Raw genomic sequence first — 15846 nt, forward strand, 5'->3', positions numbered from 1 at the left:
TTAACGAACAATCTTCAAATGTGACTAGAATATTCTTTTTCCTTAGGAAAAACTCATTAAATACAAACCTGCTTAATTGCATCAACACTGTGACATAAAAGTCTTACCACTTAGATATCATTGAGAATATTATGAATCAGTGAAATTTGTCTCTTCTCCATATTTTCTTGTTCCCTGTTTCCTGTTTAGTTATTTCATGCCAGAGGAGAAAAAAAGCCAGGGAAATATTTAAAACAAAAATTTTACTTCTTGAGTTAGCACTTGTAAACTGTTTAGAGGACGAAAGACATTTGTTTATTTATTTATTTATTTATTTATTTTTTGAAAGACATTTGAATGTTGGATTGTAGTTAGTCCTGTGAACTCCAGACTCTCTACTGGAATCCAGTTTGTGCTGAAGATAGAAATTGTTAGGAAAAAGCAAGGAGGGTGAATACAGAGGGGGCTCTAAGGACTAGCTGTTAGTGTCTTGGCAGCAGGATGACTAAAAGAGCTTCCTGTTCTCCCTAAGAAGACTTAGTCTAAAAGCATATCTGTTCTAGGAGATGTTCTTTCTCTGCAACACAGTTCATGTATTGTATGCTTTCAGATGTTGTAGCATTGTTTCTTTGGAATGTAGTTTCTTACAAAGCACAAACTTTGAAATAAAGATTTTTTTTTTTTAATTAGAAATTCAGAGTTGGAAATCCTACGGTGTGTTCTATCCATACCTAGAGGTCTTTTTATTTTGGAGGGAGAAAAGATCGCTAAAGACTCAGTCTGTATCTTTAATTTCTTTTTTATTTTTCTGGGGTTCTGTACATACTCGTTAGGTCATGGATATAGTCAACTTTTTTACTGAACGCTGACTCCTTTGAGTAAAACGGAACTGATACAAGGATCAATAACCCTGAGTTCTAGTTTTTCCACTGTCTGGGGTATGTTTGGTCAAATCATTTGACGTCTTATGCCTGTGATTACACAGCCATAAAGTGGGCATAGCAGCTATGATCCAACCTGCAGTATAGGGACCTTATATAAATATACCTGTACCCTCAGTCTGTAACTCCTACTTCATGGAGAAAATGAAACCTCTGGTTACTCAAGCATGAACTTTTCACTTTCCATGCTCTGGTCTCAGTGTTCCCATTCATTCTTCCCCTCTATTTGCACCTGTTCTCAGCTTTTCTCTCGGGGTGGGTGAAGTATTTGCCTTTGACTTTTGTTCCGTTGCCTTTGGGCCTTTGCAGAATTTTACTCCACTGGTCAGCTTCATTGTGACTAGCTCTTTCCCCTCTACAATACAGAGGTCTGGATATGTGAAAACAAAGTATGTGTTACCCTGCAGCTCGCTGTTGTCCTTAAAAGATCTCATGAGCATATTTAATTACTTCTTTTGATGACTGTACAGTATTTCACAGAACGGACATGGTGGATGGATGCATTTGATAGTTTCCTTGTTGGGCTCCATTCATACTGTTTCTGATCTGTTGTGGTTATTGCCCACATGGCCTACACTGTATTCCTAAAAGTGGAAATGCTAGGTCCAGGGGTATCCACCTTTTTAAATTTCAGTAGATACTGTGAAGTTACTTTGCCGAGCAGTTGCAGTAAATCATCGTGCCCAAGAACGCTGTGTTGTTTCAACTCACTGTTCCCAAAATAGGAGTGGTCTCTTCGCTAATCTGGTTGGTATAGAATGGTATCTCATTGTTGCTTTGGTTTTGACCACGTATTAGTTAGCTAACTGTGTTTTCTCTTAGGTGAATTAACTGTTAATAGCTTCAGCCTGGTTTTGTTGGATTACTTGCCCTCCTCTTAACACTTTGGTGGGAGCTCTCTCTGTTAGGATTATTATCTCCTTGACATATCTCATGAACATTACCTCTCGGTCTGTATTTTTCTTAAACTCGTTTAAAGGCATCTTATATTGGGTACTATTTTAAAGATAGTGTATGAGTAGGAGGTTGTTGTACCAGGTATTACATTTTACTGATTAATCGCTGAGAGCAACCATGGCAGAAAGGAGCGCCAAGTGTGTTTCGCATCTTAAATTATGATAAGGGAGCATTTCAGTTGAATTAGGGGGAAGAATAAATATTTTACTACTTGTTTTAGATAATCGACTCTCCGTAAATAAGAGAATAGTTTTCACACCTTGTACAAAAAGAGCTTTTAGATAGATGAATGAATGAATGAACGAACCTGATTCAGAGGTTAGGTTCTTTTCCTTGTAGAGCCTGCAGCAGCACCCTCTGCTTATTTCTGTCCCAGTATTTATGTTACACTGAACTTGCCCACTGATTCGTGTTTTCTTCTCCATCAGGGTTGTAAATTCCATCAAGGCAGGAGCCACGTCTTACTCATTGTAGCTCCTCATCGTCTAGTGTGATGTTAGCGCGTAGTGGGTACCCCGTCTCTGTGGAATTGTGAATGAGCTTCTTTGTCCCTTGTCTGTTCTGTCTTCTGTTCCCAAGAAGGTTTAGCACAGAATAAAATATAATATGGCAAGTTCTTTACTTTACCCTTAAACCCGTAACAGTAAAATAGTCAAGACAGGCCAGGGACTTGGATTAGGATTGGGCAGGTGGGTAGGGGTAGAAGGGGATGGACTCCACAGAGATTCAGTAGGAAGTAGACCCCACAAGACCTTGGTGATTTAGTTGAATGTTGATTTGAACAAAGGAGGAAATAAAAGACTGACCCGCAACTCTTGGAGATACTTGCTGGGATGTGTTCTAGAGAAACAGCTTTTTTCCCCATTCGTGTGTGGTTTCTGATGTATCTTGTCTCCCTAACACCAAAACCCGATGGCAAAGGTAGTGCATTTTCAACTCCTTGCTTTTCTTTGGAGAATTTTCTTTTGTGTTTTCTGCTCATTGCTCCCTCCAGTTGCTGAATTCTGTCCTAGTAACAGCTAATTTCCTCTGAGGGCAAGGTAGGGAAAGAATATGAGCAGGCGAAGCCAGAACTCAGTTTAGCAGGCAGCCGGAAAGGAAAACAGAATAATTATGTGTTCATAATTCTTTATGCCGTCTCAAGGAGGTTTGTTTACCAGAGAAGAGGTTAGTAAGGCACATGGAGAGGCTGGAAGGGAGGGGATCCAAGGGCTCCGGGTTTGTTAAGGGGAAGCACGAAGCAGGTTATGGATAAAAGTAGGTGATAGACAATGACACAAGGAGCCTCAGTTTTGAATGTGGCAAAAATGTTGAGATGACAGTTTTTGAGCAGTTTTCTGGTAGATGGTTATCATCAGACCGTGGGAGCCTGGAGGCAGGAGCAGCTGCTGCACGCTGTCAAGTCAGGAAAGCCTTCGATGGAGGAGCCTTTCGAATCTTTTTATCCTCTGGGTTTTTTCTCCTTGTTTGGTACCAAAAAAAATTCTGATTGACACCTAGGGACTGTTTGTTGAAGGGGTGAGTTAGTTTTATGACTTTCTAGGTGTAATTATTCAATTTCAATAGCAGACTTTTTTTATTTGAAAAGTTTTTGCATTTGCTGTTCTACTCCAAGTACTTCTTCAAGGTAGTAGCTGTGGATTTCTTCTCTGCAGCCGTTGCCACTTCTAGTGACGTTTATGCCCACACCGTTTCATTACATTAAATTAGTTTGCTCTAATCTTCGTGATGGAGTCTGTTAAACATTAGGCCTCGTAAGTAGAGCAGCGAAACCATGGACCAGGTTTTGAAATAGATTGTTCCTCTCATTTTCAAGGATTTAAAAAATGAAATTACTTTCTTTTATTTAACAGAAATTACCCGTACTTATAATTTTAATATATAGTAATCAGATGTGAATTTTCTCAAGACTCTTTAAATCTTAAATGTCAAATTGGTGAGCTCACTGAAATAATATCTTCATTTGGTAATAAAATCGTTTTACCTTCAAGGTGTTATAAGTGACATTTAAATATCTTATCTGTACTGCCCTTCATGCTGAGTGCTGTACTCCGAAGGAGGTATCATTATCGTAGATAAGTAGATGAGAAAGTTCAAAGAGATTAAGTAATTTTTCAAAAGCCACTTAAAACCCAGAGTTGGAATTTGAATATAGGTATCCCTGACTACAAAGGCCATCTTTCCACTGTGTCTCATTTTCGCCCACCTTAAAAAAATATAATATGCACGTGCGTATGTGATGCATGTTTATGATGCAAGAAAACACCGAAAAGCTGTGACAGCATGGGTCATCTAACAACCCAGGGCTAATTCCTGTGAACATTTTAGTGTCTACTCCTCATCTTTTTTTTTTTTTGGCAAACACACATGGTGAAGGAAATCTCCGGTGTTTTCATTTACGCCACATACCACACTCTCTCGGTACTACCTCACTGCTGACGTTAGTTGGGTGGGTTTCCCCTCATCAGGCAGTCCTGCGATGCCTGCAGAGAGCCCTGCAGTTTAACTCCGTTCTGATGCTGTCTACCTGGAGACAACATCAGATCCCAGGGGCCAAGGGTTCAAGTCCTACAAGACTCCCTCTTTACCCCGCAGTTACCGGTTCAGGTTATTACTTGTGCTTCTAACTCACAGATCATAGATCGGAGATTCCCATGACCTGCTCCTCAAATAAGGTTAGTTTGTCAGAGCTGCTGCCTAGACTGAGGAAGAGCCGTAGGAAGGAGGTGCACAGGAGGGGTGATGGAGAGGCTCGGAGCTCGCACGCCCTCTGCAAACGAGCGCCACTCTTCCAGTACCACTCCTCGTGTTTGCCCAGCCAGAAGCTCGCCAAACCCTATCCTTTGGGGTTTTTATGAAGGCTCCCTTAGATAGGCATGATTGATTAAGTCATTGGCCATAGATGATGGATTCAGCCTGCAGCCCTTCCCTAGAAATTTCCAACCTTTTAATCTTGGTTGGTTCCCCTGGCAACCAGCCCCCTATCCTTAGGTTACCTAAGGGCTTTTCAAAAGCCACCTCATTAACAGAAGCACAAGTGTGGTTGAGAAGGGGTTTGTTAAAAATAACAAAAGCCAGCTTTATCTTACCACTTAGGAGATTTTTTTTTTAAGGATTTTATTAGAGAGAGGGAGAGAGAGAACACGCTTGAGCCGGGAGAGGGACAGAGGTTGGAGGGAGAAGCAGACTCCGTGCTGAGCAGGGAGCCTGACCCAGCTCCATCCCACTGTTGGAGGATTGCAGGGTTCTTGGCTCACGGGTAGAAGAATGAATCTCCTGGACACAAAAGGGTGAAGTGTTGTGCAAGTTTATTAAGTGAAGGTGAGAACAGAAAGGAAAGAGAACGCGCTCTCTAGAGTGAGAGGGGTCCCAAATGGGTTGCCACTGAGGCTTTTTAGGCCGGTCTTTTATTGAAAATTTGACCAGGGAGCTTGTGGCCTTGAGATTCCTATGCCATCTTGGTCTGAGGAAGGACAATTGATAACACCCTTAATGACTTCTTTTTTGGTCATTTTCTGTGATTACACTGTAGCCGCCATAGAAAAATACTCCCTAACATCCAGGGCCAAGTGATCTGGTCTTTTCCCTTATCTCTTGTTCACTCTTTCAGATCCTAGTCAGGGGCCCCCTGTCTCTTCCTTACTCTACCTGAATCCTTTCCTTACTCACCAGGACCCTGGGGTCATGACCTGGGCCAACATGACCTGAGCTCAACCGACTGAGCCACCCAGGCGCCCCCACTTAGGAGATTCTAAGGGTTTTTAGGAGCTCTGCCAAATTTATTTATCTATCTATCTATCTATCTATCTATCTATCTATCTATCTATTATAAATCGCAATATCCTACACATATACCCATGAGAGTCCATATCTAAAATTAGTTGACTTCTATTTATACATACCTAAGAAAAGTCCATTCTGATATTTCTGCACTATCAGGAGTGAGAAGAGAAATATGTATATGATGGAAACTATTATATTCTGTATACTAGTGCTTTCTAATGCTGATTCAAGTGCTGATTTGATAAAGTTGTTACCAGTCCAACAGGAGATAAGGAAAATGTAACGATGATGAAAATGAATTTGCTCGACATAATGAAGGACTGTCTTATATTCTAGTTCTTTAATCATTTTTGGAGAATTAATATGTTGTTTCCTCTATGAAATGTTGGTAAAACTGTGGTGTATTGTTATGGTGATGATGGTGATGTTACTTTGCAAAATATAATGACAAAAGAAGGGTAATCCTATGTTGTGCTCCCTGCTTCAGGGTTTTAAAATTTTACTGCTTTCTGAAATTTACAAGCCTTGTAACAATGGTCTTAGTTAGCGTCTTGTAATTAACAACAAAAGTATTTGACCTTGTGCTATTTGACCTTGGGTTACATTACATATATTAATTTTTCACCCTTATTATTTATTGAGTCCCTTTTCTTTTTCATTTCCAGTACCTGGTCATGGATTATTACGTTGGTGGGGATTTGCTTACTCTGCTTAGCAAATTTGAAGATAGATTACCTGAAGATATGGCTCGATTTTACTTGGCTGAGATGGTGATCGCAATAGATTCCGTTCATCAGCTGCACTATGTGCACAGGTGAGTAAGACACCACGCAAGAATGGGTTCTGTGCATGTCAGCGGAGATGTTTTTGTAAGAAAGTGATACTTTTGATGGCCATGGGATAATTTTTTCTTTGTAAATTATTTGACAGGTACAATGATTTATTTAAAGTCTTCCACACAAATGTGTGTTTGATTGTATACAGTTTAAGATAGAATGAAAAAAAAGTGAGCCTATTTACAAAATAGTTTTTTATACAGGATTATTCTTTTTTTTTACGTTTTTATTTAAATTCCAGTTAACATACAGTATAATATTAGTTTCAGGTGTACAATATAGTGATTCAGTGCTTCCATATGTCACCCGGGGCTCATCAAGACAGGTGCACTCCTTAATCCTCATCACCCGTTTCCCCCATCCCCCGTCCACCTCCCTTCTGGTGACCGTCAGTGTGTTCTCTAGAGTTAGGAGTCTCTTTCTTGGTTTGTCTCTTTTTTCCCTTTGCTCATTTGTTTTGTTTCTTAAATTCCATATGTGAGTGAAATCATGGTATTTGTCCTTCTCTGACTGACTTATTTCGCTAATCATAATACTCTAGCTCCCTTCATATCGTTGCAAATGGTGAGATTTCATTCTCTTTTATGGCTGAGTAATATTCCATTATATATATATATATACACATACACACACACACACACACACACACACACACACCAGATCTTCTTTATCCATTTGTCTATTGATGGACTCTTAGGCTATTTCCATAGTTTGGCTATTGTGGATAACGCTGCCATAAACATTGGGGTGCATGTATCCCTTTGAATTAGTGTTTTTGTATTCTTTGGGTAAATACCTAGTAGTGGGATTGCTGGGTCATAGGGTACTTGTATTAACTTTTTGAGGACCGTCCGTACTGTTTTCCACAGTGGCTGCTCCAGTGTGCATGAGGTTCTCCTTTCCGCACATACCAGACTATTCTTATACTTGTTGACACAAGCTAAAAATCTTTATAATGTGAACAACTCATAACAATTTATGTGTAGTAAAAAATTTTAAATGTATTAGATAGCTTAAAAGGCAGTCTCATATTTTAAAAGGAAAGAAAGTAGGAAACCATCACAGATTCACTGGTGAATTAATCATTGAAATGAGGAAATCTGTGGGTTGTGCAAAATGTGAGAAAGAGTGAAGAGGTATTAGGGAGAAGCAGGTGAAGGACCTGCCATGTTGGAGAGGGAAGGTTCGTTCTCTGACATGTCAGCACGCGTTGAAATGGCACGGAGGGCTTCCTGACCCACTTTGTTGGGTCAGCACCAGGGCTTCTGAATAGGTAGGCTGGGTGGGGCTGGGAGCTGGCATTTCTTTTTTTTTTTTCTTTTTCTTTTTAAAGATTTTATTTATTTGATGAGAGCGAGAGAGAGAACACAGGCAGGGGGCATGGGAGAGGGAGAAGCAGGCTTCTGCTAAGCAGAGAGCCCTACGCAGGGCTCAATCCCAGGATGCTGGGATCATGATCTGAGCCGAAGGCAGACGCTTAACGACTGAGCCACCCAGGTGCCCCTGGGAACTGGTGTTTCTGACAGGTTTCCAGGCGCTGCAGCTGCTGCTGGTCCAGTGACCAGACTCTGAGTACTTCTGGTCAGTAACACAGCCTTGACTGTTCCTTTTAAGTGGTGGGTGATGCAGGTAATCTGTGAAGGATGGGAACGCAAGTAGAAGAGAAAGTTTCTGTTTTAGTGTTGGTTTTTATTTTGTTTTGTTTTGTTTTGTTTTAAGGATGTGGGTATCTTCTGCTGATTGATTTACTTAGTAATGAACTTCTAGGACATTATTAAAGGAAGAATATTTTGATTAAAAATTTTGTATTAGATCACAGTTTGGCTCTTGCCTGTTCATATGCTTTTCTCTGTTGATATCTGATAGTCACAGAGTTTTTTGGAAATACATGAATATGCTATGAAAATTATAAAACACAAAGCAGTTTTTAGATGGTATTATGGTTTCAAGAGCGAATTACAGAATGAGAAACTGAAGTCCTGTGGTTACAGTAACCCGAGATCTTAGCTGAGGACTGTCATTTAAAAATACTTTGAAAACATCATTTTGTTGAACATTTAAAGAATGTTAGTCTTCGACTCAAGGAGTTTTAGTGAAACTTTCCCCAATTTATATCTAAGTTCTCACTAAGGAATGATTACTTTGGAAAATAATTTGTTTAGACTGGAGATAGTAAATATGAGGTATTTCTGCCAGGCTGAGACAAATATTCCTAACTGCTCACAGGACCCTTTCCTCCCAAGCGTATGTGCGGTCTTACCGTTCTTCTCCACACAGCATTTTAGATGACAACTGTCTTTCTGATGCTGACATTGGAAAGCCATTTCACCCTGAGCTCTATTAGCGCTCTGTAGGTTGAATACCTGTAGTTTTACAAGGTACTTCATGTTAAATGAGTTCTATTTATTCCCACTGTTGGACAGCTCTCACGTCATAGAATTTTACTGTATGTTAAGCTGAATTTCTTTTTTGCCTTATCATTGGTCCTAGTTTTGCCTTCAGAAGCACATATAATAGCCTAATTTATCTTAAAGCTATCATGCCTTCTGAAGTCATCTTTCCTTTAGGCTAAACATCAGCGTATTTGTAGTTTCTCTGTTATCAAAATTGATGTACACGTTCTCTCTCCCACTATCTCACATACAGATATGGTTCCCCGCCTTGTGCCTACTCCCACTCCTCCCCTCCCTCCCTCCTTGCCTCTCCCTTTACTTCTCAGTGGACACACTCTGGTGTGTGTGTCCTCTTAAAATACAATTCCCATTTTCTGGGTAGACTGTATTTCAGCAGATGCTTTACTGAGGAAATATTCATTGAGTCTTCTTTTATAATTATAATAGCACTGTGCTAAATTACATTCAATTTTAAATAATTATAACATATAGTCCTGACTTATAAGAAGCTTCCAGTCTGTTTGGGGACAGAAAACACAAGATATAAGTGAAAATTAAAGTAGTAGAAGTTAAATAATCATTTAGGGCAAAAGTATAAGAGATGGAGTGAGCCTAGATTGTGAACTGCTAATTGAATTATTTAAGCAAGTTACAATGAACTCAGAGAAATGAGTAATAAGCTTAATTCTAATGGTCGTTTCCAGTGGTTATTTAACTCTAACTGTGTTACAGACTTTACCTATGTTATTCTAACAATAATTCTGTAATTTGGGTGTCATCTAAAATGTGTGTGACTCTGTTGTATACATGAGGAAACCCAGCTTCAGAGACATGAGTCCATGATTAGCATAACCTAGATTAAAATCTGAGTCAGGCTGATGCCAGAATTTATGCTCTTGACATAACTATCATATTGCTCATAAGGGAATGCTTTCATGGTGGGACTTTGCAGATGAAGAGGCTTTTTGTAGGCAGAGCAGAAGGCGTTCTAGAGACAAGGGATGGCGGGAGAGAAGGTCATAGGCAGGCAAAGGGCAGGTCTGGAGGAGGATTGGTAGGTGGTTTGGCTGGAGAAGAGAGCTCATGTTGAGTTGAGGAAGAGCGATTTCAGTCCCTCTTGTGGAAACACTTGAGTACCGTGCTGTAGACTTGACATCTTGGTAGCCATCAAGCTACCAGTAACTTAAGGGAATGAAGTGTTTGATTCAAACAGTGTGTTAAGTTAGTTGGTTTCACAGTAAACTGCACATCAGAGTTTTCATGTTTTGCGAAATTTCAGAATGTTTTATAATTTTGAACTTCAAGTATATGGAATTAGAGAATACAAAAAGGGAATAGTGGAGACTGGATGTGTTCAGGGAAGGAAATACATTTTTCCCTTTGTTCTTTTAAAATAAATTTATTTCCAGACTTCTAAAATACATTATTGGTCTTCTAATAGAACAAACATTATGACAGTTTGTCTTCACTTACGCACAGTTTTATGGAGAGAGAAATGAGCAGTGGAAAGTAGCAAATGGTAGGAGTCATCAATCGTGCACGTTTTCCAAGTGTTCAGCACGTTGTCATATTTCAGTCAAGAACATTTGCAACTTCCTTAGAAATTTCTAGAACTACACCTAAACAAAACAATGTAAAGCATTATTTTACCTGTTTCTAAAGGAGATGTTAGTGAGTATAAGATGAAAGAGATAGGAATGGGGACATGGAAATAGGAATTAATGAGATTGACTCTGGCTAGCTGTAAAATTGGTCTACAGACTGACCCAATAAAGTAAAAATGTTTTCTGGTAATATTAGGTAGTGAAGAAAGCATTAAACGAGGTGCCAGAAGACTTCTTTACTCTGCTTGCTCCTCCACAAGCTTTTTAAATTCAGATTCCAAGTGATTTGTCATTAAGCTTACAGCAACTTGGAGCTTCTTCGAAAAAACAATGGTCTTCCTGTAAAGATGAAAATATGCTGCTTATTAAAGTGTTAAAGACAAGCTACTGGCACATAGACCATTTCCTTATCATTGTATTTTTTAAAAAAATGTTTGTTTATTTGTGTTGAGAGAGAGAGAGAGCGCGTGTGCACACGCACAAGCAGGGGGAACAGCAGGCAGAGGGAGAAGCAGGCTCCCCACTGAGCAAGGAGCCCGTCCTAGGATCTTGACCTGAGCTGACCACAGACACTTAACCGACTGAGCCACCCAGGCGGCCCTCCTTGTCATTGTGTTGAGACTAGGAGAATGGTGCTGTGCTATAGGGATGAGCGCTGAAGGAGCTTTTACTGTGGGAACTACACCAGTAGCTTCTCCCCTTCGCAGGAGGACGGGAAAGGGACGCAGTGGGGTGGAAGAGGGAAGAAAGATGGTATTCATAGAGCATTTGTTGGTAGAGTGCCTAACGGATGTGAAATCTCTCCAGATTAAAGCTGTCTGTTCTCCCCAAATTGATCTGCAGGTTTGATGCAATCCCTATCAAAATCCCAGCAAGGGTTTCTTTCTTTCTTTCTTTTTTTTCCTCCAGTATTAGTGTTGGACTAACCTCCCTTAACAGTTCTAGCTCCTGCTGTTCTGCGTGCAGCTGCATTCAGGCCTCAGGCTACTGGCTTGTGCATGAGCAGCTGTACCTAGCTGCACATTAATTACATCTCATTTTCAACATTTATGACAGCTCATATAGGTTTTTTCGTTTAGAGGAGTAAAGATTTTTTTTTTTTTGAGGTAAAAACAAGCTTACTCCAAAGTTTATATGGAAATACAGTGAACCTAGAGTAGCTAAAAAGGTTTTGGCAAAGGAGAATAAAGGAGGCAGTATAAATAACTACCTGATATTAAGACTTACTATATTGCTACCTTGAGTAAGACATTGCGTACTTATGGAGGAATGAAAATCCTAGATCACCAGGTAGAAGAGAGAACCCAGGCAGAGACGAGTGCAAATACTCCCAACTTACTTTGACAGAGGTGCAAAAGCCACTCAATGGAGGAAGGATAGCCTTCAGCAAATGGTGCTGAAATCATAGCCCAAAAAATAAACCTCCATAAGCCTCACACAAATATAAAAAATAATTCAAAAATGGATCACGGGTTTAAATGTACAACATAGAAGTATAAAAGTGTCAGAAGAAAACAACAGAGAGCAACTTCTGGACTTAGGGCTTAGTCCTCCTCCTTAGTGAGGAGTTCTTCGATAGGACACCAAAAATTAATGAAGTGCACTTTATCAAAATTAAAAACACATGCACTTCATAAGGCCCAGGTAGATGGACGAAAAGGCAAGCTAGAATGGGAGAAAATATTTGCAAACTGTGTGTGTGACGAAGACCCTATATCTGGAATATATAAAGAACTCTTGACATAATCAAAAAAACCTCAAATAATCCAATTATGGGATGGACAAAAGATATGAAGAGACATTTTGCCCAAGAGGAGATGCGGGTGGGGGCGCCTGGGTGGCACAGCGGTTAAGCGTCTGCCTTCGGCTCAGGGCGTGATCCTGGCGTTATGGGATCGAGCCCCACATCAGGCTTCTCCGCTATGAGCCTGCTTCTTCCTCTCCCACTCCCCCTGCTTGTGTTCCCTCTCTCGCTGGCTGTCTCTATCCTGTCGAATGAATAAATAAAATCTTTAAAAAAAAATAAAAAAATTAAAAAAAAAAAAGATGCGGGTGGCAACAAAACACATAAAAAGCTGTTGAACATGATTAGGCATTAGAAAAATGCAAACTAAAACTACAATGAGATATCAACGAGAAGATATCAGGACTACTAAAATTACAAATAGTGATAATAGTAAGCGCCAGTGAGGATGTGGGGAAAGTAATCTCTAACACAACACTGATAGGTATTTAAAATGATTCAGCTGCTCTGGAAACAGTTTGAGAGTTAAAAAAAAAAAAAAGTCACATGCACTTACCATGGGACCCAGCGATTACATTTGTAGACATTTATCCCAGAAAAATTAAAACTTATAGTCACAGAAAAACCTGTACCTGGGTGTTTGTAGCAGCTTTCTTTGTAATAACAAAATAGAAGCAGCCCGCAAGTCCTTCAGTGGGCAGCGGGTTGCACACCTCTGCTCTGCCTTCTGTCTGCATGCAAGGGATTGCTACTGGCAGGAGAAAGGGAATGTGGTACTAATCACACACGGCAGCCTGGGTGGACCCGAAGGGCATTACGCCGAGTGACAAGAATTAAATCTCAAAACTTGTGTACTATATGATTCCACTTACCTAACATTCTTGGAATACCGGAACTACAGAGATAGAAGGCAGATGACCGGTCCCCAGAGGACAAGATCAGGGGGCAGGGTGGAGAGTGAGGCAGTGTGAGGGAGTTCTTGGTGGTGATGGAACAGTTGTGTATCTTGAATGTGGTGGTAGTTACATGCATTGACAGACGGGAGAAGATTGCATGGAACTACGCACATGTGCGCGTGCAGATTAAAAAAGGATACAAACCGAGAAGGTCTGTGATCTAAATTAATGTATCCGTGTCAGTTTCCTGGTTTTATGGTCCTGTTGTGGCTGTAGTATGTTGTTACCAGGGGAGAAGCTGGGTAGAATGGACTCAGTGCACTACTTACGCAATTTCCTTGGAGTCTGTAATCATTTCAAGATGAAAAAGTTTTAAGAAAAAAATACCTCTATTCCTTCCTTTCCTAAAGTGTGAAAACCAAGCCTCAGAAACATCTCTCCATCATGTCACACCTGCAATTGGTGTAAATTTTGGTGAATTCTTCCAGATTGCCCAATTTGCTTAGGCTCCTGGCCTGCCAGGAAGTGATTTTTTTTTTTAAGATTTTATTTATTTATTTATTTGACACAGCGAGACAGCCCCGAGAGAGGGAACACAAGCAGGGGGAGTGGGAGAGGAAGAAGCAGGCTCCCAGCCGATGAGCCTGATGAGGGGCTCGATCCCAGAACACTGGGATCACGCCCTGAGCTGAAGGCAGATGCTTAACGACCGAGCCACCCAGGTGGCCCAGGAAGTGATTTTTCTTACCGTCTGTAAGGCTGGGACCCGTAATGTGGGTACTTGGGTGTCATTGGCAGATAGATGACATGGAAGTCACAAGGCAAGCTGAGCCCACTTAGTGAAACAGTCAGTACTGAAGAGCATCCAGGACTGAGCCCTGGGGAACTTCAGGACTTCGAGATTGGGTAAGTGGCCAACAAAGCAAACTAAGAAGGAACGTTAGGAAACAATGAGTGTAGAGAAGGTGTCATGGAAAATCAGAGTAAACTGTCTTTGCCTTCATGCTTAATGACATTAATGTCTTAGCTGATGCATTTCAAACATTTAATATCTTTTTCTGTGGATACTAGTGTCCTGGATACTGGGAGTGGGAGTAGGAGTGGGGTCCTCTGTTTATAAAATAATATGCTTTTAGGTAAGTAATATGCTCTTTACATTCAATTTACTGTCTTTTGAAAAAAAGACTAGGTTTAAGAAAATAATGTCTGCTTCATAGTTGTGCCCAAGTTGGACAAATTCTTAATTTTGTAAATTCATTCACAAATATCGTTCCATCAGTCCTGCTTTTCCAGTATGCTATCTACTTTCTTGGGTGAGAATACACAATAGGAATGGAGGAAATATGCCCTCCTATTGAGAAATTACTTTGAGGTAAGCTTACCTCTAATAATAGAGAGCAATTGACAACAAAAACAGGTTAAAAAAAAAGCAGTAAGAATTACGTACCTAACCACTGTGGAGATGTAGAATAAGAGAGAGTAAATAAGGTCGCGAACAAGTCAGTCAGGAGGACCTCTTGAAAAAGCCAGTCTGTGGTAGGAAGTAGACAGTTCACCAGATTGAAGTAGCTTAGCCCAGGAAGGGGGACCAAGGTCAACAAGGTATACAAAGAATGACCATTAAGATTCAAAGATAAAATTTTATCATTGTTTTAATGCTAAAGATAGCATCTGAGGGATGCCTGGGTGGCTCAGTTGGTTGGGTGTCTGCCTTCAGCTCAGGTCATACTCCCAGGGTCCTGGGATCAAGCCCCACGTCAGGCTCCCTGCTTAGTGGGGAGCCTGCTTCTCCCTTTGCCTGCTGCTCCCCCTGCTTGTGCTTGTGCATGCTCTCTGTCTCTGACAAATAAAAATAAAATCTTAAAAAAAGAGATGTCACTTGAATACTTAGAAAAATACAATATAAAAACATTATTAAAAGAGCATGTCCATTTTTTAATGCTTTTAACAAAATGGTGGGTTTTGGCAGTCACTAAATACCTTATTTTTGATCTGTCACCTCAGATTTGAGACTTGCCATAGATGCACTTTGATTTTCAACTTAAAGTCTGAATGCCAACATTTCCATTTTTGATTTGCTGAATAAGCAGTTTGCATTTTAAGAGTGTGTGCTTTCTTTTCAATCATTTATTTGCTTAAATGCTAAATTTGTGAAAGAGATTATTTCTTACAACCAGTATCATGTGGCATATGTCTGACTCCGGTTGATTAAAGTACGTGCCAAATGTTGGGTTATAGTAAAGCAAGCTCTTATTATAGGTTGAAAAACCCCAACTTATTTCTAAGTATGTTAATTAAACTCAGCAATAGGCTTGGTGTTCAAATTAGTCGGCTACAACTTCAGGCATGCTAATAATAATGAAAGACACAAAATCCTACTAGAACAACAAAATAAGCTTGATCTAGTTAGAATGTTGTGTTTGATTATCCTGTGGTGTAGTTTTAGATGACAAAAGTGGAAAGATGAGAACGTTTGTGGTGTGTTTAAAGAATGCGTAGATAATCAGAATGTTGATTCTGATACCAGAATGTTACCAGCCGATACTGTGTGCTCTTCAGTAGCCAAGATCTTACCCTGATTTCTGTTTCTCGTATAGGTTTTACGGTATCACCATTTTAAGAGTGGTGCTCATGTTGTCTCCACACTAGAAGGACCTTATTAGAAACTGCTTTGATAGAGAAGGGAAGGTCATTGATGGTGGGCAAGTTGTTT

The 15846-nt window shown here is 40.1% G+C and overlaps 1 protein-coding gene across 7 annotated transcripts in view; it reads left to right on the forward strand.

Moving 5' to 3' along the window:
• The window catches only part of CDC42BPA (CDC42 binding protein kinase alpha), a 308490-nt gene that overhangs the window by 112948 nt on the left and 179696 nt on the right, over positions 1 to 15846 (forward strand). For all 7 annotated transcript variants that reach the window (XM_040636100.1, XM_040636097.1, XM_040636098.1 and 4 more), the window contains exon 5: positions 6326 to 6474. In XM_040636100.1, coding sequence (XP_040492034.1) covers positions 6326 to 6474 — 149 coding nt within the window. The remainder of the gene's footprint in view (positions 1 to 6325; positions 6475 to 15846) is intronic.

This window comes from Ursus maritimus, unplaced genomic scaffold (genome assembly GCF_017311325.1).
Source record: "Ursus maritimus isolate PB19 unplaced genomic scaffold, ASM1731132v1 scaffold_2, whole genome shotgun sequence".
NCBI classification, from domain to species: Eukaryota; Metazoa; Chordata; class Mammalia; order Carnivora; family Ursidae; genus Ursus; species Ursus maritimus.